The 13,436-nt window shown below is 40.0% G+C and overlaps 1 protein-coding gene across 1 annotated transcript; it reads left to right on the top strand.

The window, feature by feature from the left end:
- Positions 1 to 473: 473 nt before the first annotated feature.
- dhx35 (DEAH-box helicase 35) lies at positions 474 to 13,146 on the top strand. The gene is made up of 21 exons (XM_042492106.1): positions 474 to 537; positions 926 to 1,053; positions 1,864 to 1,956; positions 3,066 to 3,143; positions 3,250 to 3,354; positions 3,456 to 3,517; positions 4,587 to 4,656; positions 4,794 to 4,853; positions 5,307 to 5,419; positions 5,502 to 5,598; positions 6,061 to 6,219; positions 6,549 to 6,759; positions 6,950 to 7,074; positions 8,241 to 8,295; positions 8,454 to 8,644; positions 8,744 to 8,821; positions 8,966 to 9,095; positions 9,295 to 9,376; positions 9,505 to 9,576; positions 11,243 to 11,354; positions 11,478 to 13,146. The coding sequence occupies exons 1-21, from the start codon at positions 498 to 500 to the stop codon at positions 11,514 to 11,516; spliced, it is 2,100 nt and encodes a 699-aa protein (XP_042348040.1). The 5' UTR covers positions 474 to 497; the 3' UTR covers positions 11,517 to 13,146.
- Positions 13,147 to 13,436: the final 290 nt, after the last annotated feature.

The following is a 13,436-nucleotide window of genomic DNA, read 5'->3' on the forward strand; positions in this document are numbered from 1 at the left end:
TAAATATAGTTTTCGTGATATTTTTCCGTTATACATTCGATAAGTTGCTAATGATTCTCTCTCTCTCGTTTTAGGCTAATTTTGAGGCCATTATTAAATTGTCCTTTTATTGTTTTTTTTTTTTGCAATTTCGTGCCTTTGCTTTTTTCACTCTGCTGTAAAAGGTGCTATATAAATAAAGTTATTATTATTAGTAGTAGTAGTAGTAGCAGTAGCAGTAGTAATAGTAGTAGTAGTTGCGCATTGCCTTTTCCCCGTGTTTTTTTTTTTTTTTTTAAGAAATAAAACCAATTCACCGACGTTTCAGAGGTTCACGTGCTTGTAAAGACGTCTGAACACACCACAAGAAAACTGATGGCGATCCAGGTTTCAAAGGGTTAAAGTGTTCACTTAAATTTGCAGCTGCAGCTGTTTTCAGGCGCTCTGACATCATTCATAAAATCTCAGATCATGACGCAATCTACGCGGAAGAAAAAAAAATGTGACGTAAAGCCAAGATGGCGGCTCCCCTCTCCACGATGAAATTCTGGAAGCCGGGTAAGTACGAGAAAAATGAATAAATTAGGCATTTAATGCAATTTTTCGGGTTTAAATGTATTCACGCACAGCTGCTTGTAAAGTCCAGTCAGTCTCGGGTTGGTTTTGTCTTCGTAACAGCAGCTGCGTGATCTCTGCGGGTTCAGCTCCGCGCGGTAACGTTAGCTCTGCGGAATCAAAGTGCCAAAATAAAACACACGGACAGAAAGTGCGACAATTGCGTGAAAACATGCGAGCTAAAACTGCGCTGGCATAGGGTTTTCACCGCCTACGCGTCATCGTTTTTAGTCGTTGCAGTGCACTAAACCCTCATCCTCCTAAATCCTCACCGTGCTTACATTTTAAATAAAACATCTTATCTCCACCTTCACCATCTGCTCTGCTCCAGGGGCTGAGGCTCCGGGGATCTCAGAGGAGCGGGAACTCAACTCAGAGACCACCGGCTCCCCCATCATCTTCAATCCGCACACAGCCCTCTCCATCGAGAAACAGCGACAGAAACTCCCCGTTTTCAAGGTGTCACCTCTCAGCATGCACGGATGTAACATTAGTGTTGGTCTTTACTGTGTCTGCCTGTGATTCAGTTTTTGTTAGCTGTGTCCCAGGGGCGTCTCTAGACTTTGACGGGGATCCCACATGTCATGAAGAACCTGAAAAGTCATTAAGTTTTACAGTCATGATTTCCAAGTCTGGGAAAATCATTGAATTTGTAAGAATCATTGAAAGTAATGGAAAAGTCAGGAAATTTTATTTAGTGTTATTAAATTGTTACAGTAATCTTCCATGGATAAGGCTTCCAAGTAATGCAAGATAACTGCAAATTTTATTTTCTGTAGTGTATGGACATAATGCAGCTCAATGATGCGTTGATTTATGATGTGTTGTTTAGCATCACTTTTAGTTTATTCAGTTGAAGTTATGTTTGAATCCGATATGTTTAATTACCCAAGGCAAGTTTGGCAAGAAAGAAAAAGCCTTTGAAAAATCCTGGAAAAATTTAGAAATGTGTGAGAACCCTGACTTTAGGACATTGGGGACTCAGCTAGTTTGAGTTTAAATATTTTATGTCTTCATCTGCTGGCGGGCCATTTCGTTAAGAGTATGCATAGTACTTTACAAATGCTATCATTAAACATACATTGACTAGTACATTTATTTGTGTACCAGGATGAAATGAATGACAGATTAAAAAGATCCAGGACGTATTTTTGTATTCTTATTCTTTGAAAAATATATTTTAGTTATATTTAGGGCTATACGTGAAACAGTGGAGGCAGAAGTCTCAGACACTCAGGCCTAACAATGCCACTGTTGTGTCCTGTTCAGCACAGAAACAACATCTTATACTTGGTGGAGAGCTTCCAGACCGTCATCATAGTGGGTGAAACAGGATGTGGGAAGACGACGCAGATACCTCAGGTCAGAGCGGTTATATTTTATCCTCATTCTCAGGTTTATTCTTGTATTTTTGGTGTCTGCTAAAACATGTTTACATACTTTAATGTTTAGAAAACACTTTATTTTTCTCATACTGGCTGCTTGAATATATCTATATTCACCCTCTATCTGAAATGCTCCACTATAGTGCTTGTTTCTTTAAGCCCTGATCCTGAAAAAGCCCAGTCTGCTCTGATTGGTCGGTGTTTGCGGTTGTTCCACATCTACACTCTCCACATCTCTGCATCATCTTTGCAGCTGGGAGGGATTGACAATTATGCCACTGTAGCTACACGTTCTACCTCTATAGACTGAATCATAATGTTTATTCACAATAACTTCTGGTTAGAAAATACTCGCGTCATGTACATGAAATTTAACAGTGATGTAATTGTTCAGTTGTAATCAAGTGCCAGTTGTCTACCCGGAAGTGATTGTTGTTGTTAGGGCGATGTTAGAGTGATTCGGCCTTTATAATGTATTTGTGACATCACAATGTCACAGAAATTGGTTCGTGTGAAGGCACAGTTTCTAAATGCGGACTATGTGCATTTCTCTGTAGATTGAGCATTTTGATACTTTCACAGTATTTCGATAGCACCTATTCTTGCTTTATTCTAGAAAATACACGGAAATGTGACTTTTTACAATATAAAACCTTTCAAAAAACACTTATGAGAAGAGCTAGAACTGCTGCACTAGTTATTTATCTACTCTGATCTACGCTGAAAAGGAAAAATACCCTCAAAGTCACATGAATCTAACAGCCAAAGGCACAGCATTGCTGCAGTGAACTGATACCCTTCATGTGGCTTCAGCTCCCACAGTGGTTTTACACGACCTTGTATTTTTTTTTAACAACTAACAGCATAATGCACAGGGACAAACAAAACATAACAACCTACCCAAAAAAACATAAAAATGATAAATAACATGACCTTGTCTTAATGCTTAGTTGCCTCTTTTTTGCATTTTTTTTTGGACCGCATCAGCTAATTTATGCAAAGTCTGCTGTTCTGCAACATCACTGTCTCTTTGCATGCTCCTCTTTGTTTTTGATCTACCATCTCTTTTCATCTGACTCCTTTCAGTACCTGCTGGAGGCTGGCTGGGCGACGGAGGGGAAGGTGATTGGAGTGACACAGCCTCGACGTGTGGCTGCTATCTCTGTAAGACCTCTGCTGATGTCCTTAATGCAAGAAACCAAGTTCGCACTTAAAGACACGTGCCATGGATTTAAAAATTCTTTATTTTCCCTCTATTGCCTGCTGATAGGTAGCTAACCGTGTGGCAGAGGAGCGGGGGGCCCTGGTTGGACACGAGGTGGGCTACACCATCCGATTTGATGACTGCTCTGATCCCCACGCCACAAGGATCAAGGTATTCCCACAAGGATCAAGGATCCAGATGTTTGAAGTCTTCGTCACAAGCTGCCCTGTGTTGGGTTCCTTTTAGTTCTTAATTGTGCCTGTGTGCTTCAGTTCCTCACAGATGGCATGCTGGTGCGGGAGATGATGGCTGATCCTCTTTTGAAAAAGTACAGGTATGTGATTGTATACATTATTCAGCAGATATTTTGACGAACATTTTTCAAGAAAAAGCACAGGTATTAATTGTATTTAATCAGAACAAATTCAAACATACAACTTTATGTTACAAACTTTACTTTGCCTTAACTTTCCTTCACAAGGAAAAAAAGCTTTTTTGATAACTCCTTCAAAATCCTTGTTACTGTATATAATATATCATAATTCACTCTCTAAATTTTTTTTTATATTGCTGTTTCAACATCACAAATTTCTCTTTCAAACAACTTAATTTATGCAAGTTTCTCACCCAAAATTACATGGATTGGATTTCACTCGAAAATATCAAGATAATGCTGCAATTTACCTTCCCCCGATGACTGTTTTTACTGAATAAAGTTTAAATTTAATATAATGTAACTCAATGCAACCTCTGTGAGCTGTTCGTTTTGGCTGCTGGCTGCTAACAGCTAGCCTTAACTAGCTCTCCTGCTGACTTTAACGAAGATTTGTTTATCACAATGTAGAATTATCAGAGAACCAAAAGTGTGCGTTCCCTGGTGTGTCAACAGTGAGTTTACTGGGTCTTTTCCTCCCGCTTACATCACGGGGAACATTGCTGTCCATCCCAAACAAGTTTTCGTTTTTCCAAGGACAACGGGACGCTGTAGTCTGGAGCCCTGCTTTTTAGCTTGAACAAAATGAATTAATGCGACTCAATAGAAAAACACTGACCACTGCCATCAGTGTCATTTTATTTGTCTATATAGGCTGATTCCAATGCTCTGCCAATACATCTGTGCATCCCTGGTTTTAATCAAGTGTCCCTGTAGCTGTGACAGTTGAGCCAGCATGACCCTGAACTGAAGCAGCGAAGTGGAACTCAGCCATCATTGATTGTATTATTTACATACACGCCTTTTTCTGTTGTGACATATCACCATTTCCTCTGTAAGAAAGGCCAGTTTTTATTTGACATGTAAACATTTTTTATTTAAATTATTATTATTTTATTTTATTTTATCAAGACCAGGCTGGCTCCACTCTTTGTAACTCTGTTGTTTTTTATTGTGCTGTTATCCTCAGTGTGTTGGTGCTAGATGAAGCACATGAAAGAACCTTGTACACAGACATAGCCATTGGTCTGCTAAAGAAGGTAATTCTGTCACTATTTAACTTCAGTTTATACTTGACTAGCCATGAAAATAATCCTAGAAAGCTGTGACTTCTTTTCCATTTCAAGTCTTAACTTCTAGCTCTCTATTCCTTCACGCTCTCTTGATTCTTCTACAGATTCAGAAGAAGCGGCGAGACCTGAGGCTGATTGTGGCCTCTGCCACGCTGGATGCCAAGGTGACTGCGTCATTAAGATGAACAGATACGCCTGATTAGTGAGACGAGAGAAACAAAGACAGTCAGAGGAAAAAGTTGATGTCAGGTCAGATCACATTGTACTGACATCTGCGATACACTGATGAAAGAGAGACACAATCAGGCCACGACTGCGCTCAGCTTTAAACAAGTCAGCTGAAATGCCATATCAGACATCGACTGTACTTTCTGTTTAAAAAGACTTTTATCTACCATGCAAATTATTTAGTTATACTGCAGTAGTAAGTTGCACACTTTTAAAAAAAAAATGTCAGATTGAGGGCAGCAAAAGTACGTCATTGCAGTGTTGCAAAACATTGGTCGATTAAAAACAATATTCATTTTCTGTATTAACTGGAAAATGTCACTGATAGGGATCTAGAAATGCCTCAGAAATGTTTCTTTTACTAACTGATATATCGCCTTCATCTGAAGAAATTTCATGACTTCTTCAACCTGAATGAGACTGGTGATCCCAGCAAGGACACGTGTGGAATTTTGACAGTGGAGGGACGCACCTTTCCTGTGGACGTCTTCTACACTGTCAGGTACACGATCCAGTCTGAGGAAATGGTGTTTCATTTGCATCATTTGTTTTTTGACACTGAAGTGTCTTTTGTTTGTCCTCAGTCCTGTTCCAGACTATGTGAAGGCCACAGTGGAGACGGTGCTGAAGATCCATGAGACGGAGGATGACGGAGATGTCCTGGCTTTTCTAACTGGGCAGGTTAGTGGCTGCAGTACTGATTGCAAGAAAATAGCAGAGGGGAAAGAGAAAGTTTATGAGCTAAAGTCCAAGCCAGCAGGTTATCCTGGAAACAGGAGTTTAGAAGATGTGGGCACAGTTTGCATCAAGTTTCAGAGCCAGGTAGACAAGTTTGCAATTGCACATGACAATGAACTAGTCTTTGTTGTTATTTGATAACTGCTAATAAATCAAACAATTTGTATAGGGACAGTTTAAAAATTGACTTTCGGCAAAAACATGTTTAAACCAATTTCCCTGACTGGCCAAGTTAAATAAAACATTTATATTAAACCCTGCTTTTTTTTGATAACTTCCATCTGACAGAAGCGTGTAGATTGTCTATGATTATACCAGCATCTCATTTTTATATTATTATGTTGTAGCATGGTCAGTCTTTCTTCTTGTCTGTCATAGTTATGCTTTCTGTATTTTTTCTCTCAGGAAGAGGTGGAGAAAGTGGTGTCCCTTCTGCAGGACCAGGCAAGGTCTCTGTCAAGATATGGCATGAAGAAACACCTGAGAATTTTGCCTATGTACTCCGGTCTACCTTACGCTGAGCAGATGAAGGTCTTTGAGAGGGCGCCCTCCTCTGTCCGCAAGGTGCTGACTTTTGCATTTCCACTGTTTGGTATATGTTCCAAAAGCCGAGCAATCCCAAAAAGCATCCTAGTAACCAGACCGATTTAAAAATCTGGAAACAACAAACCCAAGAAATACTGGAGGACTTAAAATGTTTAAAGAAACAGTTCACTCTAAATAAGAAAATACATATTTTTCCTATAACCTGTAGTGCAATTTATCAATCTATTTTGTTTTGGAACTGTTTTCCACTCACCATGCATTTGGTGACATAACAGCTAGTGAAACAGTGTAATTTAATTCACATTTGACTTATTGTTATTATTGTTGACTTGTTTCATGTTTTTCAGGTTGTGGTGGCCACTAACATAGCTGAGACCTCCATCACTATAAACGGAGTTGTATTTGTCATTGACTGTGCATTTGTGAAGCTGCGAGCGTATAACCCTCGCACGGCCATTGAATCGCTGGTGGTTACTCCCATCTCCAAGGCTTCAGCCAGCCAGAGGGCCGGGAGAGCTGGACGAAACCGACCTGGGAAATGCTTCAGACTATACACAGGTATGTGTGAGTTTGCAGGAATAGAAGAATGATGAGTGTTGCAGGATATCGTCTGTGAGAGCGATTGTTAACATTAGTGGCAAAGTGTTGTAGCTGTACCCCCCCACCCCCACCCACCCTCTCTGCCTGCTTCTCTGTCACTTTGTCTCCCCCTCCCTGTGTTTCTTATCGCCTCTGTTCCTTTCATCAGAGGAGGACTTTGAGAAACTGCCTGCCTCTACTGTGCCAGAGATGCAGCGCACCAATTTGGCCCCTGTCATCCTGCAGCTCAAAGCATTAGGCATTGACAACGTGCTGCGGTTCAACTTCCTTTCTGTGAGTGGCTTCCTTGCATCCACAGGGTGGCTGTGATGTGTTCACCCACTGTGAAAGGAATTGTACTTTACATTTTAATTAGCCAGAATGGCCTCTGGGGAAAAATGCATGGAAACCATAAAACTAATGCAGTCATTGTGTGTTTGTGCTTTCAAAGATGTAATGACAAGACTTCCAAATTACAGCAGAGTCTAATTTAAATCTGTCTTTCAGAGTTAATACTGTAATTGTTGTACTTGAAGAGGGGATAGTGTGGATCTTTTGAAGTGGGGTTACATGAAGTACTTATCCACAGTCAGTGTATTACCCACAGTAGATGTCAGTCAACACGCCCCCAATTAGAAGAAGCAGGCTGCAGTCTGGCATGGCAATTAAGCAATGTACTGCTGTGGAGGGGTTAGCAATAAAAACATATTTTAGCCATCTTAAGAAAACTAATGTCAGTTTAAGTGTATGTTATATTTAGAATACTTTTTGGTTATAGTAATAGTTATAGTTTACCTTGCCGTCAGACAGCAATTTCAGATGGAGAAGCCATTATATCACTCTCTTCAAAGCCAGACTCCACTGAGAAAAACAATGATTTAACATCACTGTGCACATGAGCTGCTGGTCTACCACGGCCTCCAGAAGTTATTTTGTTGGTGTTATGGTGTTGTGTTTTCGAGGGCTACTTCAGATTCACCAAAGTCCCTCAGTTACACAAACAAATTGATCAAAGCAGCGGTAGACCAGCAGCTCATGTGTTCAGTGAGCTGAAATTACTGTTTTTGTCCACGGAGTCTGGTGGCATTGACAAGAGCATAGATGGGGACCTGAAGCTGTCAGTGGCTTAAGATTTTCTGCAGGTGGGACTTTTTTTCAGGTGGCCCAAAAATGTTTTGTTCCTATTGTTACTTTCTGTTATTACTGCAGATATTGTTGCTCAAGCCATGTCCACACAGCTGCTCCCCTACAGTAATTATTTACATCTTCTCCATGCATCTACACTTAATAATAATGACTTTATTTAGCACCTTAAAAAACACAGTTATAAATACTTTGACAAAAAAAAGCAAAGCCAAGGCAATAAACCCCAGAGTAAATAAAATAAGTAAAGTTAGTCAGTAATGAACTGTCCTTTTAACATGTATCTAATTTTCATTTTTTGTGTAACAATTGTGCAGCCTCCTCCAGCTCAGACCATGGTTCAGGCTCTGGAGCTCCTCTACGCACTGGGAGGTAAGAAACAGGGCTGTCAGCAGGGTGGGATTGCAAAAAGGGAAACTGTCCTTCAACTGCAAGACTAGTGTTCAAAATTCACTGTCGGCAAGCATCCACAGGCTAAGGTGTCCTTGCACATGATGCAGAATCTTAACCAGTTGCGTGTCTGTTGGCAGGTCTAGACCATTACGGACGTTTGACGGATCCCATGGGTGTGCGGATGGCAGAGTTTCCTCTCAGCCCTATGTTTGCCAAGATGCTCCTCGAGTCAGGAAACTTTGGCTGCTCCAAAGAGATTGTTACCATTGCGGCAATGATGCAGATTCAGAATATATTCGTCGTGCCGCCCAATCAGAAGAAAGCTGCCGTAAGTGAAAAACGGCGTTCAAAAGGAGCATGTTGTATATTTGGCAGAAATGCTTTGTCAGCACAACAATTATCCCATTTTTGCTATCTCACCCTGCAGGCGCGAGAGCACAGGAAATTTGCAGTTGCTGAGGGAGACCACCTCACCATGCTGAATGTGTATGAGGCATTCATTAAGGTATAACGTGTGAGAATATGTGTAACGGTGTATAACTCAGTCAGTGACAATGATCACAACACTTGGGGCTTGCAAACTCAGCAAAAGTCAGGGAAAAAAGTTGACTCCGGTGAAGACTGTGAAACCTTTTTGTCTTTCCTGCAGCACCAGAAGAGCTCCCAGTGGTGTCAGGAACACTTCCTCAATTACAAGGGTCTGCTGCGGGCTGTGACTGTACGAGAGCAGCTCCGGCGTCTCATGAACAAGTTTAAAGTGCCACGGACTTCAAGTGAAGGTTTGTGTGTGTCATGTTTATTTTATGCAACATCAGGAGTTGCAGCGGTCAAGGGAACTGAGTAAGATGTTTAGACGAGGAAGCTGCTGTTTTTAAAATCATCTAAATGCGTCCTTCTTTGAATGCACCATTTTCATCACTGTCATAACTTAAGTACAATAATATTTTGACACATTCATCACTTCTATCTTTCCTACAGGCGACCCTGATGTGATCTTGAAGTGTATTGTATATGGATTTTTCGCTAATGCAGCTCGCATTCATCACTCTGGTTCCTACCGGTGAGCGTGCTGTCTGCTGTTTATCACTCTTCTATTAAATGTCTGACTTTTCCCAGCAAAAGGACTATTCAGATTTTAGTCCTGTTTCAAATCACACAACTCTCTCTCAAATTCATTTGTTCTCTCAGGACTTTACGAGATGATCGTGAGCTTCACATCCACCCCAACTCCGTGCTGTTTGGAGAAAAACCTCCTAAATGGTAAGTGCATTTTCTCCTGCAGCAATATAGCTCCTGTAGTGTCTTGTAGGGCTGGATTTAAGGATCATATGTGCTACCGGTTAATCTATTTTATAAACATTAGAAAACAGTTAGAAAAGTCTGCTACAATATCCCGGAGCCTAAAATGACTTCATAGAATATCTTGTTTTGTCCAACCAACATTTCCAAACCTGAAAATATTAACTTTATTATAATGTAAGACCAATGAAAGCAGCAAATCCTCACATTTGAGTACCTTGAAATCTCATGTTTTGGCATTTTTGCTTGAAAAATGACTGAAGCAATTATCAAAACAGCTGTCCGTTTTCTGTCGCTTTAATATGAAATCAGTTGATTAGTGGTAGCAGCTCTAGTGTCTTGTAGAATGACCATGGTTTTGGTGTATGATGTGCAGAGAATCTGCATACATTTAGAGTAATATTTATGCTTTTTTACCTAAAGAAATACTTCACCTCCCACCGCCCATTTTTACATCAATTACTCACCCTGTGTCATGTTAAATTCATGAAGAAAACTTTGTGTCTCTCGTGTGTCTCCACGGTGAATGACGAATCCAAAAATAGAAAAAATTCTTGATGAATTAAAGAGTTACACATTTAACAATAGTAAAATTATATTAAAACATCTGTTTACAAAACTCATGCAGGATAATACAAGTCTCATTTATCCAGGTGTACGCTGAAGTCCTTCTCAAACAGCTCTTTCAGATGGGAAACTCAACTAAAACGCCAGGCTTCATCAACAAAAACAGTAGTTTTGCCTGGCTAAAATGGGGAGCTGCTGGTCTACTGCTGCCTTGATCAGTTGGTTTATTTATGTTACTGTGTGACTTTGGTGTTTTAAAGGGTAAGTTTTGATTCACTTAAGCCACACAATAACACAAACAGTATAACTGTTTGAGGCAGCAGTAGAAATACAGCTTCTGTGTTCAGCAAGATACAATCACTGTTTTTTGTCAATGTGGCCTCGTTTGAAGAGAGCATAGAGAAGTTTTACTTCCCGGTCTAAAAGGGCTGTCTGTTTGGGAAGTACTGAAGTACCATAGTCTTTTTTTCTGTTCATTGGAGGCAACATAACACAACATGAGCGACTGATAAACAAATGTTCATTTGAGGGGTGAGGAACTCCTATACGATGGAGATTTAGGGCCACATTGAGGATAAAAATTCTTTTGAGTCTTCAAGAATGAAGTCTAAAGTTTTATGAGGAAAAAGTCATGATTTTATGAGAATAAAGTCATAATATCACGAGAATGAAGTTGTAACTTGACAAGAAAAAAAGTCGTAATTTACAAGAATAAAGTTGTATTTTTACGAGAAAGGGGATATTATATTACGGAAATAAACATATTGCCAGCAAACTGTAAAACAGGCGAGAGCACAGGCGGTCTCCTTGGCAACCACTGTTCACAGTGTCATGCCGTGCCACACACAGTCAATAGGTAACCTGTTTACCTTTGCTCTCGCCTGTTTTCTCGTAATACTACGACTTTATCCTCATAATATTACGACTTTTTTCTTGAAATTATGACATTATTCTCAATATCTATTTTTTTTTCTTTAACATGGCCCTTATCCTTCATCGTACCTTTATAAGTGTTTCCAAAACGATACTTAAAGTAATTTAACATTGTGTCCTTTTGCAGGGTTGTTTTCAACGAAGTGGTTCAGACAGCCAAATACTACATGCGCGATGTGACTGCTGTTGAGTCGTCCTGGTTGGTCGAGTTGGCCCCTCACTTTTACAAGCAGGCCAAGGTGGGTCAATGAAAGATATATATTCCAGCTTGTTATTTTTTTGTGAATGAGAAAAAGGTCACTGTGCCTGGAGCCTCTGCTATTTTATTGTTGTGATTTAACACTATGTTTCCTGTCTTTCAGCATGGTTCACTGGCCAGCAAGAGGTCCCGGGTCCTCTAAATCTCACCATCCTTTCATCATATTAAGACAGGAAGACTCCTTGAACCAAAAGGAGAAACACCCTCTCAAAATGGCACTGTGCCCCTCTCCATCTCATTGTATATAAAGATGTAATATATATTTATTGTCCATGTCCACCTGCACAACTCCTCCACACTATGTGGCCATGCTAGAGTAGGATTGACTGGATACTGTTTTACACGTGACTTCATTTGAAAGCATCCATCTTGCTTTTTTGGCAGTGACGAAGAGTAAATGGTGATGAATGTGGGATGAGACCAGGATGTTTCTGACTGGTTTTCATTCAAGTATGGTCACGTAGTTCATACTTGTACATAGTCAGAGCAGGCTCAGGTCCAGGGAACGTGTGCCACAGGCCCGTCCACACCTGGTTCTTGGCTTCATTATTTTTTTAATTGCTGTATTTTCCTGCTGCATGATAAATAATGGAAGACAATGGTATGTGAGGATGATTCTTTCTGAGAGACTTATGGCTCAGTTCTTTGGGTTAATTTGCTTTTCCCATAGCCTGGGTGCCTTTATGTTTTTAACTGGTTCACTTTATCTCCAAGTAATTTTTTATTTCGTAACTTTCATACCTTCATACAGAATGTAGTGGTATATATTTTCAGGAATTTGCTGCAGAAGGAAACACATTTATCTCTTTCATCCAATAACGATACTGTGAAAAGACAGCTTTACTTTTTTGATCCTTGTTTTCCACTTGACACTAAACTACAATCTAGCGCCGACACAGTGGCCTTGTCACCACTCTGTGCCAAGTTTTTCTTTATCAGCCTGTTTCGCATTTCAGTTTCAGATGGAATGTGTAAATACACCCAAGCATTGTAAATGAAAAGCTGTGAATCAAAACTAAAAATGAAGTGCCATTTTGGTCCTGTGGTGACATAAAGTGCATTCAGACACGTGTCCAGAGCCTCAAAGAAACAGTAGCATTTATCCGATTTCAGCCATCTCTTTGGTGGTCATAATTGCCTTTCCTCTTACGGTTTGTCTCAGTTTTGAGCAAGACCTTATTGTACTTTTTGTCCCCTGTTACTATCAACATCATCAACCAGGCCAAATATTTGTGATTTCCATTCCATATTGACTGCATGTGTTCTCCCACGTTTGTTATTATTTGTACTTTTGTTTTTCTTCAGAGGTGTTTGGCCCTGAAAGTGTCAGTGAGCAGTATTTTAAAGGTTTGTCATTTGCTTTCAAACCAGTAAGGTCACCAAATTTTCACTTCTGCCTGCATGGTTTTTTGTAGATCTTGTTCTTGAGGTTACTACTGTAGGTAGATTCAGTAAAAACTGTTATCAAGCCGCAGAACAACACGCCATACTGTAGCTAGGTAAACCAACTCAAATTAGATGGATATACAAATGAAGTACCTCTGCATGTGAAATGGTACTCTGATGTAGACTATACTTAAGATCACTTCGTAGATTTATTGCAAATGAAAACATTTGCCTATTGACTTGTTTATCCTCGTTTGTGCTGATACTGAGTATGTATGCAGCCAAAGCAGTAATCTGTAGACCTGTGTAATTGCTCACCTCTGAGAAAAAAACTGTCACCTGCCATTTCTTCCTCACATCTTCAAATAAAGCCTTATTGTCATGCACTGTGCATTAGCTTTTGTTTTTTTTCCCCACTGAACTACTGTTGGTGAACTTTTTGTGCAGTGTAAAACATTTCCAGGAGGTGTCACTGTTGCACCACAAATTGTGCCTACTCCAAAAGCTTCAGAGGATCATCAGTGAGTGAGAGGGCACTTGCGAGCGTCTGTGTGTTATTCCCATGGATATATTATATTTAGTTTCCCTTGTGATAAGCATAATTTTAAAAAATAAAAAATAAAAATTTGGCTCATCTGCCATTATCCATTTAGAGATCCAGTATTGTGAACATATG

Source organism: Plectropomus leopardus, chromosome 8, assembly GCF_008729295.1.
Source record: "Plectropomus leopardus isolate mb chromosome 8, YSFRI_Pleo_2.0, whole genome shotgun sequence".
NCBI classification, from domain to species: Eukaryota; Metazoa; Chordata; class Actinopteri; order Perciformes; family Serranidae; genus Plectropomus; species Plectropomus leopardus.

Bases quoted from the DNA above. Each gene is read 5' to 3' on its own strand.
- dhx35 (XM_042492106.1), top strand. From the start codon at position 498: ATGGCGGCTCCCCTCTCCACGATGAAATTCTGGAAGCCGG. The intron at 1,054-1,863 runs GTGTCACCTCTC...TGTCCTGTTCAG, and splicing joins AGAAACTCCCCGTTTTCAAG to CACAGAAACAACATCTTATA. The intron at 1,957-3,065 runs GTCAGAGCGGTT...GACTCCTTTCAG, and splicing joins AGACGACGCAGATACCTCAG to TACCTGCTGGAGGCTGGCTG.